The 17086-nt window shown below is 39.9% G+C and overlaps 1 protein-coding gene across 3 annotated transcripts in view; it reads right to left on the bottom strand.

The window, feature by feature from the left end:
• Positions 1–17086, bottom strand: part of ZZEF1 (zinc finger ZZ-type and EF-hand domain containing 1) — a 50859-nt gene that overhangs the window by 16386 nt on the left and 17387 nt on the right. For 2 of the 3 annotated variants that reach the window (XM_069874146.1, XM_069874147.1), the window contains exons 18-38: positions 16688–16802; positions 15832–15991; positions 14742–14863; positions 14545–14655; positions 13947–14113; positions 13388–13469; positions 12568–12769; positions 11449–11597; positions 10904–11144; positions 9251–9330; positions 8099–8192; positions 7040–7553; positions 6518–6682; positions 5926–6045; positions 4912–5073; positions 4109–4238; positions 3717–3855; positions 3352–3517; positions 2358–2620; positions 1189–1361; positions 481–628 (exon numbers count right to left, since the gene is read on the bottom strand). In XM_069874146.1, coding sequence (XP_069730247.1) covers positions 481–628; positions 1189–1361; positions 2358–2620; positions 3352–3517; positions 3717–3855; positions 4109–4238; positions 4912–5073; positions 5926–6045; positions 6518–6682; positions 7040–7553; positions 8099–8192; positions 9251–9330; positions 10904–11144; positions 11449–11597; positions 12568–12769; positions 13388–13469; positions 13947–14113; positions 14545–14655; positions 14742–14863; positions 15832–15991; positions 16688–16802 — 3503 coding nt within the window. The remainder of the gene's footprint in view (positions 1–480; positions 629–1188; positions 1362–2357; positions 2621–3351; positions 3518–3716; positions 3856–4108; positions 4239–4911; positions 5074–5925; positions 6046–6517; positions 6683–7039; positions 7554–8098; positions 8193–9250; positions 9331–10903; positions 11145–11448; positions 11598–12567; positions 12770–13387; positions 13470–13946; positions 14114–14544; positions 14656–14741; positions 14864–15831; positions 15992–16687; positions 16803–17086) is intronic. The other variant, XM_069874148.1, reaches the window with a different exon arrangement.

Below are 17086 nucleotides of genomic sequence, written 5' to 3'. Positions count from 1 at the left end.
TAAACCTTTTCTTTAAATGTTATCACCTTTTGAAAAGTAAGTCCTTACAAAGTGTTTAAAAGAGAGTAGGTAAAGAGGTTTACACTATCTGTTCAAAAACATACAGGACGGTACTAGCGACAGACCTATTTTACTACCTTAGTTTTAACAGCACTAGTCTTTAATAGAATAAGATACTCAAATTCTGGTTCCAAGAATGTAAGAATACACCAGTACTGTATAGATCAACAGGAACTACAATCTATCCATGGATAAATCTCAGTGGAATTCTACTCCGACTTCCAGAATCCTTTAAATCGACTGCAAGGCAGCACTTGTTCAAAGCAGAATACTTGCCAAGTTTCTACAAAGCAGACAGCTCGCTTGCATTAAAGATATTTGCAAATACATAAAACTGGGTTAGGAATACAAAATACAGCTGTTTGCTTTGCATACGAATGGATATTTCTGTGACAGGGAAAATGAGAAAGAATCTCTTACCTGTTGGAGAAACACTCTCATCCACAGACAAGCCTGACTCTTGTCTCAAAACAGCTTTGTTTGTAAAGACAGATTTGCTTTCACGTCCTTCTTTTCCTACTTTATCTTCTGCAGGAGACTGGATTGCATTGTGAGCATCTCCTTTCCCCTAAAAATAAAACAACGGCACTAAAAGATTAAAACCAAATTTTAATATCTGCAGAAACAACCTTGGAAAGAAGGCGTCAGTCCTCTGTATTTCACATTTTTCCTTGAATAGCAAAACTTTTAATTGGTTAAAAATTTCTCACTGTGTATATCATAAGCTTCCATAGAGTGATAATACATTTTTCTACTCTGCTTGCAACTCTATGCAGAAAATTACACTGTAATGGCTTCATACACTGTATAAAACTGCACAAAACTCATTCTCCTACCTGACGAATGCTAACAACTATGGGAAATTACAATCCTTTCAGAAAGAATGCCCTTTGCTCCTTCCCTCCAACACTTTTGTGAATCAGTTGCTTGTAAGAACAAAAGGTGACGCCCTCAGTTTTGATCAACTGAATGTAATAAAAATGAACTACCCACAACTGCTCCCTTGCCCCTCAACTTTTGATCCAGTGATACCATTATTTCAGTTACATGGCCAGAACAGGATGTTTATGCTTCTGAAGAACACACATCTAATTGGTATAAGAGGTTCTGTAAATAACAGGTACTTACATTGCAATGCATGAAAGGGCCTGCGCTTGGTTTCCCCTCTCTTCCCTTCACTGCGTTATCACGAGGATGGCTTTTTGCAGTACTGTCTGGGGGAGGACTGACTGAAACACTGTTGTTCTCCGAGAGGGATTCGCCTTCCGGTAACATGCCCAGGAGAGCCAAATTTTTCAGACCTGAAAACAAGAAAGTTATACAAGCTATTTAGCTGTTGGGTGGCAAGAGAGGCAAAAAGCAGAACCAAAACATTTAGAAAGAGAACTGCCAACTCCCCTCACACACTTCTTTTGAATACCAGCTCCATCAGAAAGATGTTCACTTAATCATGCAGTTCCATTAAATGATAGCAAGGAACAAGCAGTGACATTTTCGACCTCACAAAGATATCATCAGGGTGGAAGTCAATTAATTAAGGAAGTGTTAGAGATACTTCTCAACAGTGTGAATTAGGAAAGGTAAACAAAATTTGTCTTAGCTTCCAATCTTCTGACCACTTAAATATCTATACAATGAACTGTATGTTAAAAACAAACAGATTAAACAATAAGGATACATAAGGATTTGGCAGTGGAGGTATTTCAGCTGTACTAGAGCCTCTCAAAAACACTACCAGTAAACTTATTCGAGTCTAGAATTGTTGAAATGTTCAACACAGGTCTCTGGTTTATCACCCCATTTTTTGTAGTAGATCTTAGTTCACAGAAATCCTCATTTCCAGACAAATCGAAATCAGCCCCAGAACTTTAACTCACACCACAAATATGGTTAAAAAAGTCTTGCCGAGAGATGCAGAACAAAAAAACATTTTCCACCAAGTTATTTGCTTTCCTGAAGGCCTTCAGCTGTCAGTGACACGTCAGTAACGGAACACAAAACTAGATTGACTGATCCCTTTTACAACATCCAAGATGGAAAAAAAAACAACTCAAGAGTTGCCAAGTTGTCTTCAATATTTATGCAAGCATGAAACTAATTTTCTCAAGCACCCTATTTTCCATGTTCCACTGACCCTGAGTGACACCCGTTCCACATTTGCTTTCTCTATAAACAGTTATGTTCACTGAAGTACACAGTAGCTTCCCTTTTCCTTTGGAAATTTCAAAGTGAGCAATCACAGACTCCTCTGACACTCGCTAGAACCCATTGTTTCAGTGAAGAAGGGGCTGACTCACCTTTTCCGTGCTGCGCTTTCATCAAGCAGTCTCCGATGAGCTGGATGCACTGCCGCTGCAGAGCTCTGGCATGACTGAGGACCTGAGAATCCAGTTTCTCTCCTTCCACTTCCTCCCCATTTGCCAGGTCTGCACTGTAGAGAGTCAAAGCTGCAAACAACAGCCAGGAATAGTTGTGGACGTATGGCTGGATGAGCCTCTGCCGGTCACTGGTTCGGATGGTCACCATCGGATACACTGTGATGCTGTGAGTGGGCAAGTGACTGAAAGAAGAAGGTACATAATTTTGAAATGCAGCCACTTTGTTGCTAATCGATGTAGTCAGTAACACACGACAGGAAACTATGAAAAACCCAGCTCATTCCAGAGTCTCACATTATAGACCTGCAACTGTCAGAGCCTCAGTGACTTCAGAAATGCCCATTTAACAAAACATGAACCATCAGGAGAGCTGCTGCTCTAGAAATTAAATTTTTAAAAATTTTTGATGTCAGGCATTGAAGCGTATATTGTCTAACCACAGTGCTGTTCATCTCTTCTGCCTTCTAATTCTGGGTTGATAACTAACTCTCTTTTTGCAACATTCACAGCCATGGCTATAAAACAGTCCGTAGAATCACAGAATGGTTTGGGTTGGAAGGGCCCTCAAAGCCCACTCAGTCCCATCCCCTGCCATGGGCAGGGACACCTCCCAGTGGATCAGGGGCTCCAAGCCTCATCCAACCTGGCCTTGAACACCTCCAGGGAGGGAGCAGCCATGGCTTCTCTGGAAAACCTGGGCCAGGGCCTCATAATTGCTCCAAAGGGACTTAAGACTTTCTAAACTTCAGAAGCTGGTCCTATATTTGTTATGTTTCCCTGAAGGGCATCAACCAGATGTTCTGATGATGTCAGGTACAGCCTTATAGGAAGCAACATGAGAATGACTGACACTACGGAGTCACTAATTATTGCTGCCCAGTGAAGTTGAGGAACAAAATTATGCATTTCATACCTCTCAGAGTACTTCTTTGCAGAATAGCATCCATAGCAGAGATCAAAGTCGTCACACACATTGCAGTTCATTCTCCGACCTATGATAACTCCTTGGCAGTGATCGCAGGCGTACTCTATGTTAACCATTTCATGGTCATCCTCATGCCCTTCGGGTTTAACTCCACCTGTAAGGAAGTATTTTAAGATTTCTCTGTGAATTCTTTTTGCTACAGGATCTTTGCTAACGATTAGGAAAAGGAAAGCTTGAAGTCCCTAAAACGTTTTTTCATTTACAGTCTTTCACTTCATTTTATGTATAATCTAGAAGATGCTATTTTGCCTTCAAGTATAGGGTTTTAAGGGTTTTTTTTAAATGATTCTTACCAAGAAAGCAAGTTTTACACAGGTCCATGTCATTGCATTGCAGACAGCGGTACCGATGCCATGGTGCGATTTCATCACAGCCATCGCAGGATATATCTACGTTTAACAGGTCACAGTAACGAGCCACAAACATGTGCATCTGGAGCAATAAATAGACACAGTTTCCTTGAGTATTCACTGCCTTTGAGAAAGCTCTTTTTAGTCAGAAAGCACAACACTTCTGATAAAAAAGGATGGGGTTCTTTTAATCATTTTGGACATCTGAAGGCCTACAGGCAGCCAGAGATCCAAGTTATCCAAAATCAATTTGAGTCAGATTACTTTCTCTCCTTAAAGTTTTTAACACTCCTAATTGCCCCTTTGACAGATAAATAAGCAAATCAGGTCATCACCTTTCTCTGCTTCTCCGGGTCAGCTTGAGCTATCTTTTCATACCATGTCTCAAACATCACATCCTGACATTCATCCATCCACTCGCAGTTTTGTTTGTAGTCTGCAATTTCATCTTCTTCGCTCCACTGACTGAAAGAAAAGCAAGGGCAACATTTAAGTTTGAATGCAATCAGGCTTCTCTCTAATATAACTTGGGATACTTTTTCTTGAAAAGAACAAAGAGCTATAAGCATGCTAATAAAACCAGGACAGTGAGAACTCCAGTTCACTGGATTAATACATGACTGTACAGCCAGACTCCTGCCTCTTGCCTCTGTGACAACTTCTTGTGTACATACGGGGAGCATAATACAAAATTAGAAAAGCCCACTCTTACAGAACTGCTTTGGGTAATGCTCAAAATGAGAAATTTAATGCCTAGATGAGAAATTTTTAAGTCGTTTTGGCCTTCACTCACGTCTGAGAAGTACCACTACTAATGAAACATGCAGATGTTAAAACATTTTATATTTATCAAGACAAGAACCAGCATTACCTATCTACCTCCTACACTGCTAAACAAGTGACACGTTCCATCACTAACCAGGTTAAAGCTTACATTTTACTAGTTTTTGCACTAGCAAGTAATGCTGCAAAAGTTTTCAAATACTTCAGTTAAGCCCTTGGATACTGGGCCAAAATTCTGCCATACTTGTGAGTAGTATTTTTACAGCTTGTTCCAGCACAAAGTTCAGGAGCCTTTCTTGGTAAAAATGGTATCAGCAGTCAGCACCATGTGAAAGCTGCGTTCTTCCTGACTCACCAGATGACACTGTCATGAATGCTTATGTTCTCCTGTGATGTTGTCATAAGAAGATTTGGTAACTGAATCTCAACAAAGAAGGAAAGATCGCTCGGTTCCCAGCTCATATCCAAAAGGTGAAGCAGAGCTGTCTGCACGCAGGATAAGGCAGGAAGCAATGATCTAAATGAAAAACAAGACAACAAAGCATGACTACTGGAACCTAAAGCTGAAATTGCATCTCTGGAGATGAACAGGAGGACAATCATTGATTCCAGGCTTTACCTTACATTAAATTAACGATGTGATAGAAACTCAGGTTTATTAACGCACAAATGCACATGATTTAGCAAGAAGCATGGCCAGCACGATTTGAAATAAAGACGGTATCTGTTACGGATCAGTTGAGAGACAGCTTATGCCATTGCCTGAGCACTAGCAAGAGGCTCTGTCTCTTCTCTGCAGCGTAACACTTCCTCAATATTTGCAGGAACTTGTTCTCTTTGAAACCTTTGCTAAGTTCAGTTGAAAGCAGACAAAGGACTTTGAAGTTATCAGCAGGGAAACATACATTACAGTCACAAAATTCTCATTTCTTTAGGACACCTGGCTATAAATCCCAACAATCCCAATTAGGATGCTAAAAAAACATGAGCTTTAACAATAAAGCATGGTTGCAGAATTGCAGTACTTATTGTGGCTTTGCTCTTGCCAAAGAATTCCACAATAAATCTGCTATTTCTAGTATTCTACTATCAAGCTTCAGAAACACATCGCAGAATTAGAACTACAAAATGCCATAAGTCAAAGTTTTAACATTGATAAATTTATTGTGCTCCACCGCACAGCACTAATACAAAGGTAACTTGGCATTTTTGATCACAAGATCAAGGTTCCTTATTTAGTTCTGCAAAATATGCAAAGCATAGTCAAACTCAAGACATTAAACAATAAATAATGAGTGACAAGCGAAGAGCTGAGGAAGACCAGAAAAAACGAAATGTTCACATAAGAAATGCAAGCAATGCACTGTACCTGTCACTGATAGCACCAAATCCCTTCACAGAATTCACTAGGAACAGAACGAGCTGATAGTAGGACTCTCGAATCTCTTTATGTAGCTCAGCACCACAGCCTTCCAAGTTTCCAAAGTAGCTAGAAATTAAAGACTCTGTTTAGTAGTCCGGGATTTACTGCTACAGTTTGAGTAGATTCTGCAGACAGAAAATCTTTTAACCACTCCCCACAACTGGTAGGATGACAGAAAGAAATCAACCTAGAACTAGACCGGAATTTAAACTCTAGCAATAACTGAAGACTCCACAACCGTTTTGAGTTTGGTTTGTTTTGGCTGGAACCGTAAAGATGTTTTAGGTATCTACACTGTGATTCAACCGTATGACGCCCAGTGTCACGAACAGCTGCACAAGCAAGTCCCACTTCAAAATAATCATTATTATGCAAGATACACACAGTAGCCTCAAAACTAATCCTCAGGTCCTGTTTTTATTATCCACATGGATTAAAAAACAATAACTTTCTACTGTTTTCAATACACACGACTGGGAGGACACAAGGACTAAGACATTCAATCACATGGCTGAGACTCGTCTAAATAATTACTTACTTTGTAAAATCTTTCTGACAGGCTAGAAGTTCTAAGAGGAAAAGTACACACGGTGGATGAAAACAGTGTGGCTGCCCGAGTGAGTCGAGGCACTGGCGGATTGTCTTGAGCACTTCCACAATACTCTGCCCTTGAGATTTTCTCAAGGCAAGAACCTTTAAAACACTAAGAAGAGCAAAAAAACATCTATGAGGACTTCAAAACATTGTGCTTAAAATGACCCAAAAACATCATAATTCAAGCAGTGTTTGAGTAGTCAAACAAGAGTTTGGTATCTAAATTTTCAGCTCTCTTTCAGCAGTGGCGGGATAATACATAACAGAAGTGAACTAAAGGAAATAGTACTCTCTACGAGTCCCTATGTGGTTGCAAATCAATGGAATTTGATACCTAAATCTGACAACTATTGATTTACAAATTGATTTTCAATGCTATCTTACAGCTGGGTGTTTTATTCCATCTGAAGAGCCCTGAAAACAAGTTTCTGCATGTTGTAATGGACAACAGTTTCAATTTGCTTACCTTTCATGCGAAAGTGATTGATCCTTAATAAAGTCTAATGCGTTTTTCAATATAGGATATTTCTCCTTCACAGTAGGCACAGGTCTTGTCTCTTCCATTGATCGGAAAGACAGCAGCCTTAGTCTTCCACGGCTGAACTGAGATTTCCGTGTGGGAGTGGAAGGAGGTGACGATATCTCTTCTTGCTGTGAAACTGTATTCTCAGCAGGCTTACTATGAAATGTAGATGCTTCTGTTTGAAGGGGCTCTGGAACTTGTTTAATCTTTGTATCGGGTTGTGGCGTTTGAGCCCCGTCTTTTGAAACAGGATGAGTTACTCCATTGGAAGCCAATGACTGTGTTGCCTGGAAGTCTGTGTCCACTACAGACCCTTTTCTTTGGCATTTATCACCGACATGCTGCTGGACATCACCAGAATCTTGGGCTTCTGAACTGTCTGAAGCAGAATCCTTCATTTTTGCTCTCGCAGGCAAAAAATTCAGTAACAAAAGACTCTTCTGCATACAAAGTTTTGCTGCAGCATAAAAATTGAAAGAGTTATAAGCATGACAACAGAACTCCAGAAAGTGATTTATCTTGTTTCTTCTGTGCCAAGACAGCTGGAAAACAGTGATTTTCTTACGATATTGATCATGAAACTATTGGTTACTTAATTCTAAATTTCCAAATACCAAATTTAAATAATCATGCTGGACCATGTGGAGCACACGGTAGCCAACGAAAACACATTTTATTCTAATAAGCATCAACCGCTACTCTAACATCAGTTAATTGTGGTAACAATTATTTACAAAAATAGATGATCCTAAGTTCAGGACCAGGTGACCCAAGTGAGAAGTCACTCCCTGTAGCATTTTCTCATGCACTATTTTCTGTGAAGAACAGCAGAATACGATCCTAGATGGTTCATGTAGTACATGCCAGTTTATCTCATAAGGTATTAAAAGGTAAAACCAGGTGCCAACTTACCTTTTCAGTAAAAACAATGTCTAAGATCTACAAGGCAGTGCTTTACAGAACTACCTGGAATGCTTATACGTTTGGAAAGACAACACTTACCAAGAGTTTCTGGGTTCACCTCACTGACTTCTGTGTTCTGCTTCTCCTCAGTATCATTTCCCCTACCCATCAGGGATTTCTGCTTCATTTCCAACTGTAGACAGGATGTTAAAATAGTTAAAACAAGACTCTCCCTGTATATCTATACAGCAAGGCAGTATGAAGACTGCATCACGTTACAGGAATTTAATCTCAGGAACAGTTGACTGTATTTACTATTCCCTACTGCAAGACAAAACACTCAGTAGTTTAAAAGAGCAATACCTAAACTATGAGAGCAGTCAAAAAGCATCATGTCATCTCCCTAGCGAGCACCTTCAAATGCAAACATCACCCGTCATGCAACAGGTATGATGCAACTACTCATCTTAATGTGCATTTGCACTCATCAAATCTCTAGTGCATCACGCTGCCAGGAATTCTTGCAGGCAGGGAAGACAAGGGAGGACGTAACAAGATACAGGAACAGTTCGTTTGACCGGCCCACATCTGAAAGGCTCACGAGAGCAGCAAAGTGGACCATAGACTAAACTAACTGTTCTTGAAGGCCCCACGGTTTTTAGCATTTAGAATTTCCTACAGACTAGTGAAATCTAAATGAAAATTGACCTTCCACAGCTGCAGGTGATGACACGGACACCTCTCACCAGCTTTTGAGCTGGTGGCACTTGCTCTTGACATTAGGCTTGTGTGTCAAGGAAAATTACATGCAAAAAACCTACTCTGAACTGCAGCCAGTTATTTGCTCATCACAGCAGCAACTGTTTCCTTTTCTGTTAGCACTGAATTACTGGGAGAATGATGTTAAAGACACGTTTCTTTCTATGCTATACTCTAAGGAACTCTAACTGCTATGTAAGAATCTTCCTACTAAACACATCCTTGCTGAAAAATTACATAAACATAACGATTTTGAGTTAAACAGTCCTAAATACTCATGAGGACACATCTGGGGCTGAGGGAAGGAGGGGATTCTAAGAATAGATTGAAATGTCTAAGTTCAAAGTTGAGAAACAAATATATGTTCTTCCTAAGTGAAGAGAGATGACTTAGGATCACTGAAGAAAAACATGGGTTACCCTACTCCTCAACATCTCATTGTCAAATGTTAAAGTAAATCACATTAAAAGACAGCCTCCTGCAGGATCTTACCATCCATATTCTAATGGAATCAGCCAGGGCATATACTTGTGCAAACTCATCACTCAAAGCCACCTTGCCTCCACTGTTGACTGGAAACGAGAGAAAGAAGAGTCCCATTTATTTACAGCTCCATTTTTACACAACTTGACTACTTAACTAAAATTATGCTAAAGCCTTCTTTTCATCTCTTAATAAATACTTGGAATTATGCCTGCAAGAAAAACAGGGAATAAAATCTGCCAACTTTCATATGCTTTAAATACATAAACTGCACCTTGACAGAGTTATTTGCAGTTAAATTACAATCACCTTCCTCATCTCTTCCCAAAATTGATGCCTACAGCCACGGAAAATAAAAACCTCTCCCTACACATGCAAATATTACTAACACAAATTGATATCAGAATAATGAAATGCTTAGCATTAACTTGAGCCTCTACAGATAGATTTAGTTTTCCATTTTTCTCTTTTTGCTTTATGCAGTGAACTTCTGGAATGGATTTTCAAGACCAGTTTACTGAAATTAAAGACCAAAACAGTTTCCATCAAAACCTGTGTGACAATGACTACGGAGAAAAGGACATTCCTATTCAGGAAATTCCCCGATTTCTTTATCTGTTTTGGGTTTTTCCTTCTTTCCAGCACTGCTTGTACTTCACATCACAGAATCACAGAATACTAGGTTGTAAGGGACCTCAGGGATCATCCGGTCCAACCTTTTAGGTGATTTATAGTTTAAACGATGGGTCCTGAAATCAGTCTGCCCCAGCAATTCCGAGAGCTGAAGCTATTGATAAAACAGTAGGAAGGATCTTATCCCTTCATTAACATTCTACCACCGTTTTCAATATTACTCAATCAGATCAGCTGTCAGACACAGACAAAGTGACTCAAGGCAATAACTGCTTTAGTCATTAAGTCAGTCCTCAAGTCAGTCATTTTTACCCGTAACTTTACAGCTCAAAATGGAAGAGGTGACAGAAAGTGAAAGCCTAAAATGAAACCCTTCAAAACAAAGTAACATCTTATTATCCAGTATTTCAAACATATTAATACTCTTAATGGAAGGATGGATTCAGTTAATTCATTCTACCTACTGAAAATATATAAATTGTAATACGGTGGACATTAGACAAGTTAAAACCAAAACATTACCTTTTATTTAATGAAATTAAAACTACGTATTTAAAAAATAAGTATTTTGAAGATGTCAAGGTTGATTTCCACAGTTTAACATTTTGGGAGGTACTTCACACCTCCTCCACCCCCAACATTTAGAAACATATAGAAGTTGATGCTGGCTTTTTAGAAAAGATACAATGAGAGTGGAAAATTATAAAAGAAAAATTAATCACTGGGAGCCACATTGTGCTGAATTAAAACCCCAGAGGCCATCACTGCTCTCTTTGGGTTTATCCTTACAAGGCTTAGGCAGTGGCTTACTATGGTTATTAATCCTTCATCTGAAGATAAAAGCATATATTACTAAAAAATAAACACTCTAGGATAAGGCTCACCTAGTCTACTGAAATGATGACTTCTTGATACAGAACACCTGACTTCAAACGTCAGACTAAACTGGTTTTTCAAAGTCTATAAACTGAAGACGCCTTTTACAAACTTTAACTCTTCATTATTAAGAGAGTCTAATATTAGAGTTACCATATTTTTGAAGCTTCTCATATAAATCTGGAGTGAGATACACCAAAGCAGCAAACGTTGAGTTCACAGCTTGATCAACAGCAGAACCAGCAACTATATCTGTCTTTGGGGTCTGTTTTTTACATGCCTGTATGAGTCCTTTGAAAAGGTCAGATTTTTGCCCACTGAACTCCTGGGCAGGATCTGATTTTGCAAACTCGAGGAGAAAGTTACGGCAGTCGTCTTGGTGAGAGCTCCCAGCCTGGAAAGAGTGCCAGAAAACATTTACTTTTATGTTACCAGAAAAATTGTTGCAGCTCATTTCTCCAGTTAAGCCAACTTGTAGCCTAGTGAGAGACATCCCTGCCCGTGGCAGGGGGTGAACTGGACGAGCTTTGAAGGCCCCTCCCAACCATTCTATGACTCCATGAAAATGGAAACCAAATAAAAGCACAGAAAGATTTTTTCCCCTTGATACTTGAATTCAACAGTGCAAGTCATGACAACGGTAGCACAACAGCATATGCTTAAGGACATATCAAGTAATTAAGTCTGAATGCACAAACCTCTTTATCATCTTGGTGCAGTTTACTGCCCCGACTGGCTCCCGGCAGCACCTCAGGACACATCTGGTGCCTGAAGACAGGTTTCCACAGAGGAGAATTAAGAACTGATGTGACTTTCAAAGGAGGCGAATCTGCTTCGCTACCTAATTCTGCAAGAAATTCAGAACAGATGCTTCAGTTAAAAAATACTTGCATTCACTTTTACAGATTAATGAAAACAGGTAACGGAAACAGACTGACCAAGTAATTTAACAATAGTCTCTGACTTCTGTTTCTCTAATGTGGTAGAGAAAACAAATGCAGCCTTTCTTTAATGACAGTATCAATACCTTATCTCATAGTGACATTGTGTTACTTTATGGAAGGACTTTAAACATTTTTGCTGTACTTAAGCATAAAAACTCCTCAGTTTGCAAGAGAGTTTAAAAGCTTTTTCTCCTAACAATTTGCAATACATAAGCATGCTCATATTAACAAAGCAAGACAATATTCTATGGTAAGAACACTTCAATTAGTTCCTTAAATTCACAGGTAAGTACCTGCCTGGTTTTCCAAGGTAAGTACTGAACACCCGATTGCAGCAAGAACTCTAACGCTGCAGAATTCCTCTAAAGTGGTAAACAAATTCAGATTTAGGAAGGCTGCTAGAAGCATTCTGGGTTTGAAATGAAAGGACAACTTGCTCGCTGTCTTTCATAAGGCATCCATCTCACATTTTGTATTTCACTTTTCTTCAACAGCCCAAATCCCATGCACTTAATGTCTGGAATTAACCAAACTTGATTCAGTTGAGCAAACTCTGATATTGCTTCGTGAATGTAATTCAGCTCAGTGTCATTACTTTCAGGTGCCCACCTCTTCCTAGCACTGATTTCTGACTAATAGAAAACTCACGGTGTGGTTCTGCGGAACAGTGGTCAGGCTTGCTGCACAGAGCGTAAAAAATGGCTATAGCTCAATGACCAAACTTTGCCAAGCAGCGATAGAGCAAGTCTTCCATCCTCAGTCAAGAGGGAAAGAGAGAAGGAGCTTTATTTTCACAGAGGATGTGAAATGCAAGGTCCCTGTATCTTCTTTTTATACGGCACCACAACGTCTTGAGCTATTAAGTGCACTCACCTCGGAGCGATTTCAGTGCCATGCTTCGGGAAGCCAAGCGCCCCATCAGTCGGGATACAAGAAGCTGTAAATCCAAGCCCCAAGAAACGGCAACATCTGGTAGGCCATAAGCAGTGACGGAAAACTTGTAGCCCCACTCATTATTACTGCTGTCAGAGTGAAAGAGAAACTGCAGCCGTGGGCCAGCCTTAAAGGTCACTTTCTACAGAGCAACAAAACAGTTCATTTTGCCAAATGTACATGACAGGAAGACGTTTCAGGGTAATGAATTTCCTTCAGCAACTGTGATTTCTCAGTATTACGTTCTGTCCATAACAGCTCTTAATTTCCCCCACCATCTGAATGAGAAACCCACAATACTAAGCAGGCAAAACTTGTACTCAACAGCTTAATGAGGAATTTTATAGATGATTCAGCTTTAGAAGTTGGAGCCATAAAACAATTACAGCATCCCATTTGAGTGGGTGTCGTTGAAGAGAAAGCGCAGCCACAAGAACGACTACGCTTGTCTCGGGAGGTAAAAAATCACGAGGGCAGAGTAAGTTCTACCCATGTAGTTACTGGCAATTAAATATGATTATTACTTTTCATTTTGACTGATTGCTCCTTTCATAACAGCAACAAAGAGGGAACTTTCATTCACTCACTCCCTTTATCACAGACTTCCTCCCTCACCTCTTGCCCCCACCTTTGAGAGGGAATAAACACACACACACACGTGGTTGCACACACTCTTTTAGACAAGAGGTTTTCCACAGGAATCATAATAATTTCTTAAGATTGGATATATCACTGGGTTCAGAATTTTAAGGGTGCTCACCTTGGGCCACTTCTCAGTGCCAACCTTTGTATCATAACGAGTTTTTGCACCTCTGGCATCAGTAAACTCCAGGTAATCATACCTGTGAAAATTGCAATTCATTACTTCCAAAGTTACTTTTTAAGTTTCGCAGGAAAATGTTTGCTTTTGGACTTTCACAAGTGCAGCATCTCCGTGTACCCTGTCACATCTCTCTGAACCACACCCGCACTGCTTCACGGGGCTGCTAAGGAGCTGATTTCATGTTTCAATGCAACAGTCTCAGCAAACACAGCTCCAGAACTTTCCCAGCCCTTCAGAATTGGTAATAGGTGCTAATTTTAACATCTGGCATATGCCTGATTTGCTACCAAGAGAAACAAAGCCAATAGTTTTGCCTAAAAAAGGCAAAATAAATAACCAAAAGCACAAACTGGGGCGGTCAGAGCAATATTACAAAACAGATCAAGGCCAAAGAAACTGAAATGGCATGCTTGGAGTGCAAGAAGCACCCCTTGAAACATGAATTGCCCCTTTGCAAATAGATACTGGGATCTAACACAGCACGAGGTTAAATTACCTCCTTTCAGTTTCACATTTGTCATCAAATTCCACCTCAAAGTAAGTTGCCCCATGGCATAGGAAGACTGAGACCTCATGGCAATTATTTTCATAGTTATGAGGGGATTCCATTGTCCACGTTCGCAATACTACAGGCTGTTCTTGCTGCCAGCTTTCCATTTCCATCTGCAGAACAAAAATGCATTCTTGAGATACAAACGTAAAGCATTTAAAAGAAATAAAGTTATCACACTAGATTTTTGTGCCTATGCTTTCAAGCTGCCAGATGTACGCACAAGGTGGCATTTAAGAGGTTACAGCACTGATCTACACCTAAACTAGTTAAAGGCACCCTGGTTAATCATGTAGAGGCACTTCTAAAGCAAAATTCATCTAGTTTACCCAGGGAGGAGATAGCCTCACCTCAGAGAGACCTACAATTCTCAATGATAACAGAGAGCTTGGACAACTGATGCAGATTTAAACATCCCCACTGCAGAGACCCAGACTTTCTTTGCGTCACCACAAGCAATGAAGCAACAGAATCACCTGAGTTTTCTATGTTTTTCTTGTAATTTTGCTTCCCTGTACTCAACTGTGCCCGTATTTTTAGTTACCTTATGAGGCTCAGTACAAAGGCTTTTCAGTGGTTCTATCAAAGTGCTGAATCCCTGTAGCAGAGTACAGTGTGGAATGTCTAAAGTGCAAAAGTCCAGCAGGAAGATGACCTAGGAGAAAACACAGGTCTCATGAAAATGCACATAACTGTAGCCAGGCCACCCGGGAATAGTACAGAATCCCAGCGTTCACTTACCAGCTGACGAGTTGCCATAGCAAAGACAGAGTTACTTATTTTTTCTACTATTGTTTTGCCACTATATTGAGATAAAAGTGACTGCAAAATCGTTCTGATATTTGACAGGAACTGGCCCACATCTAAAGAGAAAAAAAACCCTTAATAGCCACCTTATGGATTTGCTACCACAACCTGTTTTATCAAACACTTAAGCGCATGGTGATGTGCACAAGGAGGAGGGAGGAAAGGCATTTGCTGCCCCAAAGCAGAGACACTTGGGCAAATACAGTTCAGAGAAGCTTTCTGTGATATTTCTATTGTGGAAACAAGTCATGCTTATCAATGACAACTAAAAAAAAAAAAAAAAAGATGAGTGATGAGTAATTTAATCAAACACTCCAAGATTGTTGCAACAATCTCAGTGTATCCAGTAGCTTTCCTACAAAACTAAGAAATCCAGCTTAGAAAGGAAGCAAGGCTAATCATATGTAGCTACAGCCTTACATCATTTTTAATTGTAAGAGGGGAACACAACAAACTTATTTATACACAATAACATAAATATGAAATAATTTTACATAAAATTACACCTCCATTAAGTACTTGGCCCAATAAACTCCTCAATACTAAGCTGCATTAACAAAAGAAATAGAAAACCCAGAATGCTGTAGCAAATCAACACTTAGAAGTGCCCAGCTTCTTCAGCAAGCTCCTTTCTTCTTGCTATTACCAACAGCTAGGAAAACACAGATCACTGCTGAGGTTCTTTTCAAAATAAGGGCCATCTAAAGAAACAAAAATGGTCAAACTAACATCTGTAATGATTTGGGGATTTTTTTTTAATTTTCTTTTTCATTATTTAACCACCAAAGTTTACTGGAAGCTTTTCTGATGACTCTTCCAACATAAAATTATCGTTATGGCTAAAATTCTAATTTGCTCAATATGCCTCCAAATTCCTTCCTAGAGAGATCAGAAATGCTCTGACAGTTACGAGCATGCCTCGGGCAACCCCAGGTGAACCCTTATCACACTGCTGTCTGCCAAAGCACATTTTAAAGCCCTGCATGACACCACATTTAATTCTGTATTCAACCCCAGCACTTACAGTTTTTAAGTATTTCTACTGCAAGATCCTTGGCTGCGTTATCGCCACCCTTAAGCTGCAGGTAGCACCAGGAAAGGAGGCTGCCTTGAACAGACCAGAATAAGGAAGACAAGACCATGCCACTCTCTTGCTGTGCAACATCCAGCATCATCATTTCACACTGAAAAATAAAGAAGGTAACAAAAGGATATCCTCTTTGCTGCAGAATGACACGCAATGTGTACTAAGTAAACTGTGATGGACATTATCCTCCCACTCACCCCACAAGAAAGATTAAACACAGCTGACATGCAGCTTCTAACACCATGAAGCAACTCATGCATTTTGTTGTCGTAAATCACAGTTTTAAGTAGAAATGGCTACGTATGAGTCACCCGATGTCCTCAGCACATTTTTTCTGCATGTGCAAAGGATGCTCCTCCATCTAGCCCTCCCTTAGGGGTATGACCAGTTCAAACCTCCCAATATGGAATGATCACTGCTGTTTCCCAGTGTTGACAGGGTGTTGTAAAGTATTTTCAATGCTACAGAAATATTCTTCATCTTACGTTTTACTTACTCCACTATTATGAAATGTTAATGCTTAGAGGAAAACATTTCAATTGGCCGGAAAACCAAATCCTACAGCATTGAACATGGATCTGGTTTAGTAGTGGACAGGTTCGGTTGGCCACAATGATTCCAAAGGCCTTTTCCAACCAAACAGTTCTGTGATTCTATGGATAGCCATGAATAGTTAAATCCAGGAGATGAAAGTTTGTTATTTAGCATACATTTCAGGCATGCAGATTGTGTTTGAGCACATACAAGAATCACGGCTGAAAAGTAGGAAAAGCAACAGTGCAGAGACAGTTACCTCTCTTGCTGCCACCAGCAGCAGGGTATCCATGACTGACAGCACTTCATTTATGTCAAAATTTGCAGAAACTCCTTTCTCTGGTAACAATAAGAGCCCGCCTGGATCCTGATCACTACAAAACAAAGATCTTCTCACTAACCAGCCACAAGCAGCAAAGTTCCGAAATACAAATCAAGCTCTCCTTGTGACACGTCTGCGGAGATCTCACTGCATCATTACAATGAAAATCAAGTGTTTGGGTTCCGATGACTCCAAACTTAATAAATCAATACCAGCCACAAGCAATCACTTAAACAATGGGAAGACAGCCCAGGAGAAGCCTATGACCAATATACTGTGACTTTAGAACCAACTGTTACCATTGGACAATGTTTTATATAGCTATTCAGTTAACAA

Source organism: Phaenicophaeus curvirostris, chromosome 21 (genome assembly GCF_032191515.1).
Source record: "Phaenicophaeus curvirostris isolate KB17595 chromosome 21, BPBGC_Pcur_1.0, whole genome shotgun sequence".
In the NCBI taxonomy this organism is placed as follows: Eukaryota; Metazoa; Chordata; class Aves; order Cuculiformes; family Cuculidae; genus Phaenicophaeus; species Phaenicophaeus curvirostris.
This window is presented reverse-complemented; position numbering and strand designations above follow the sequence as displayed.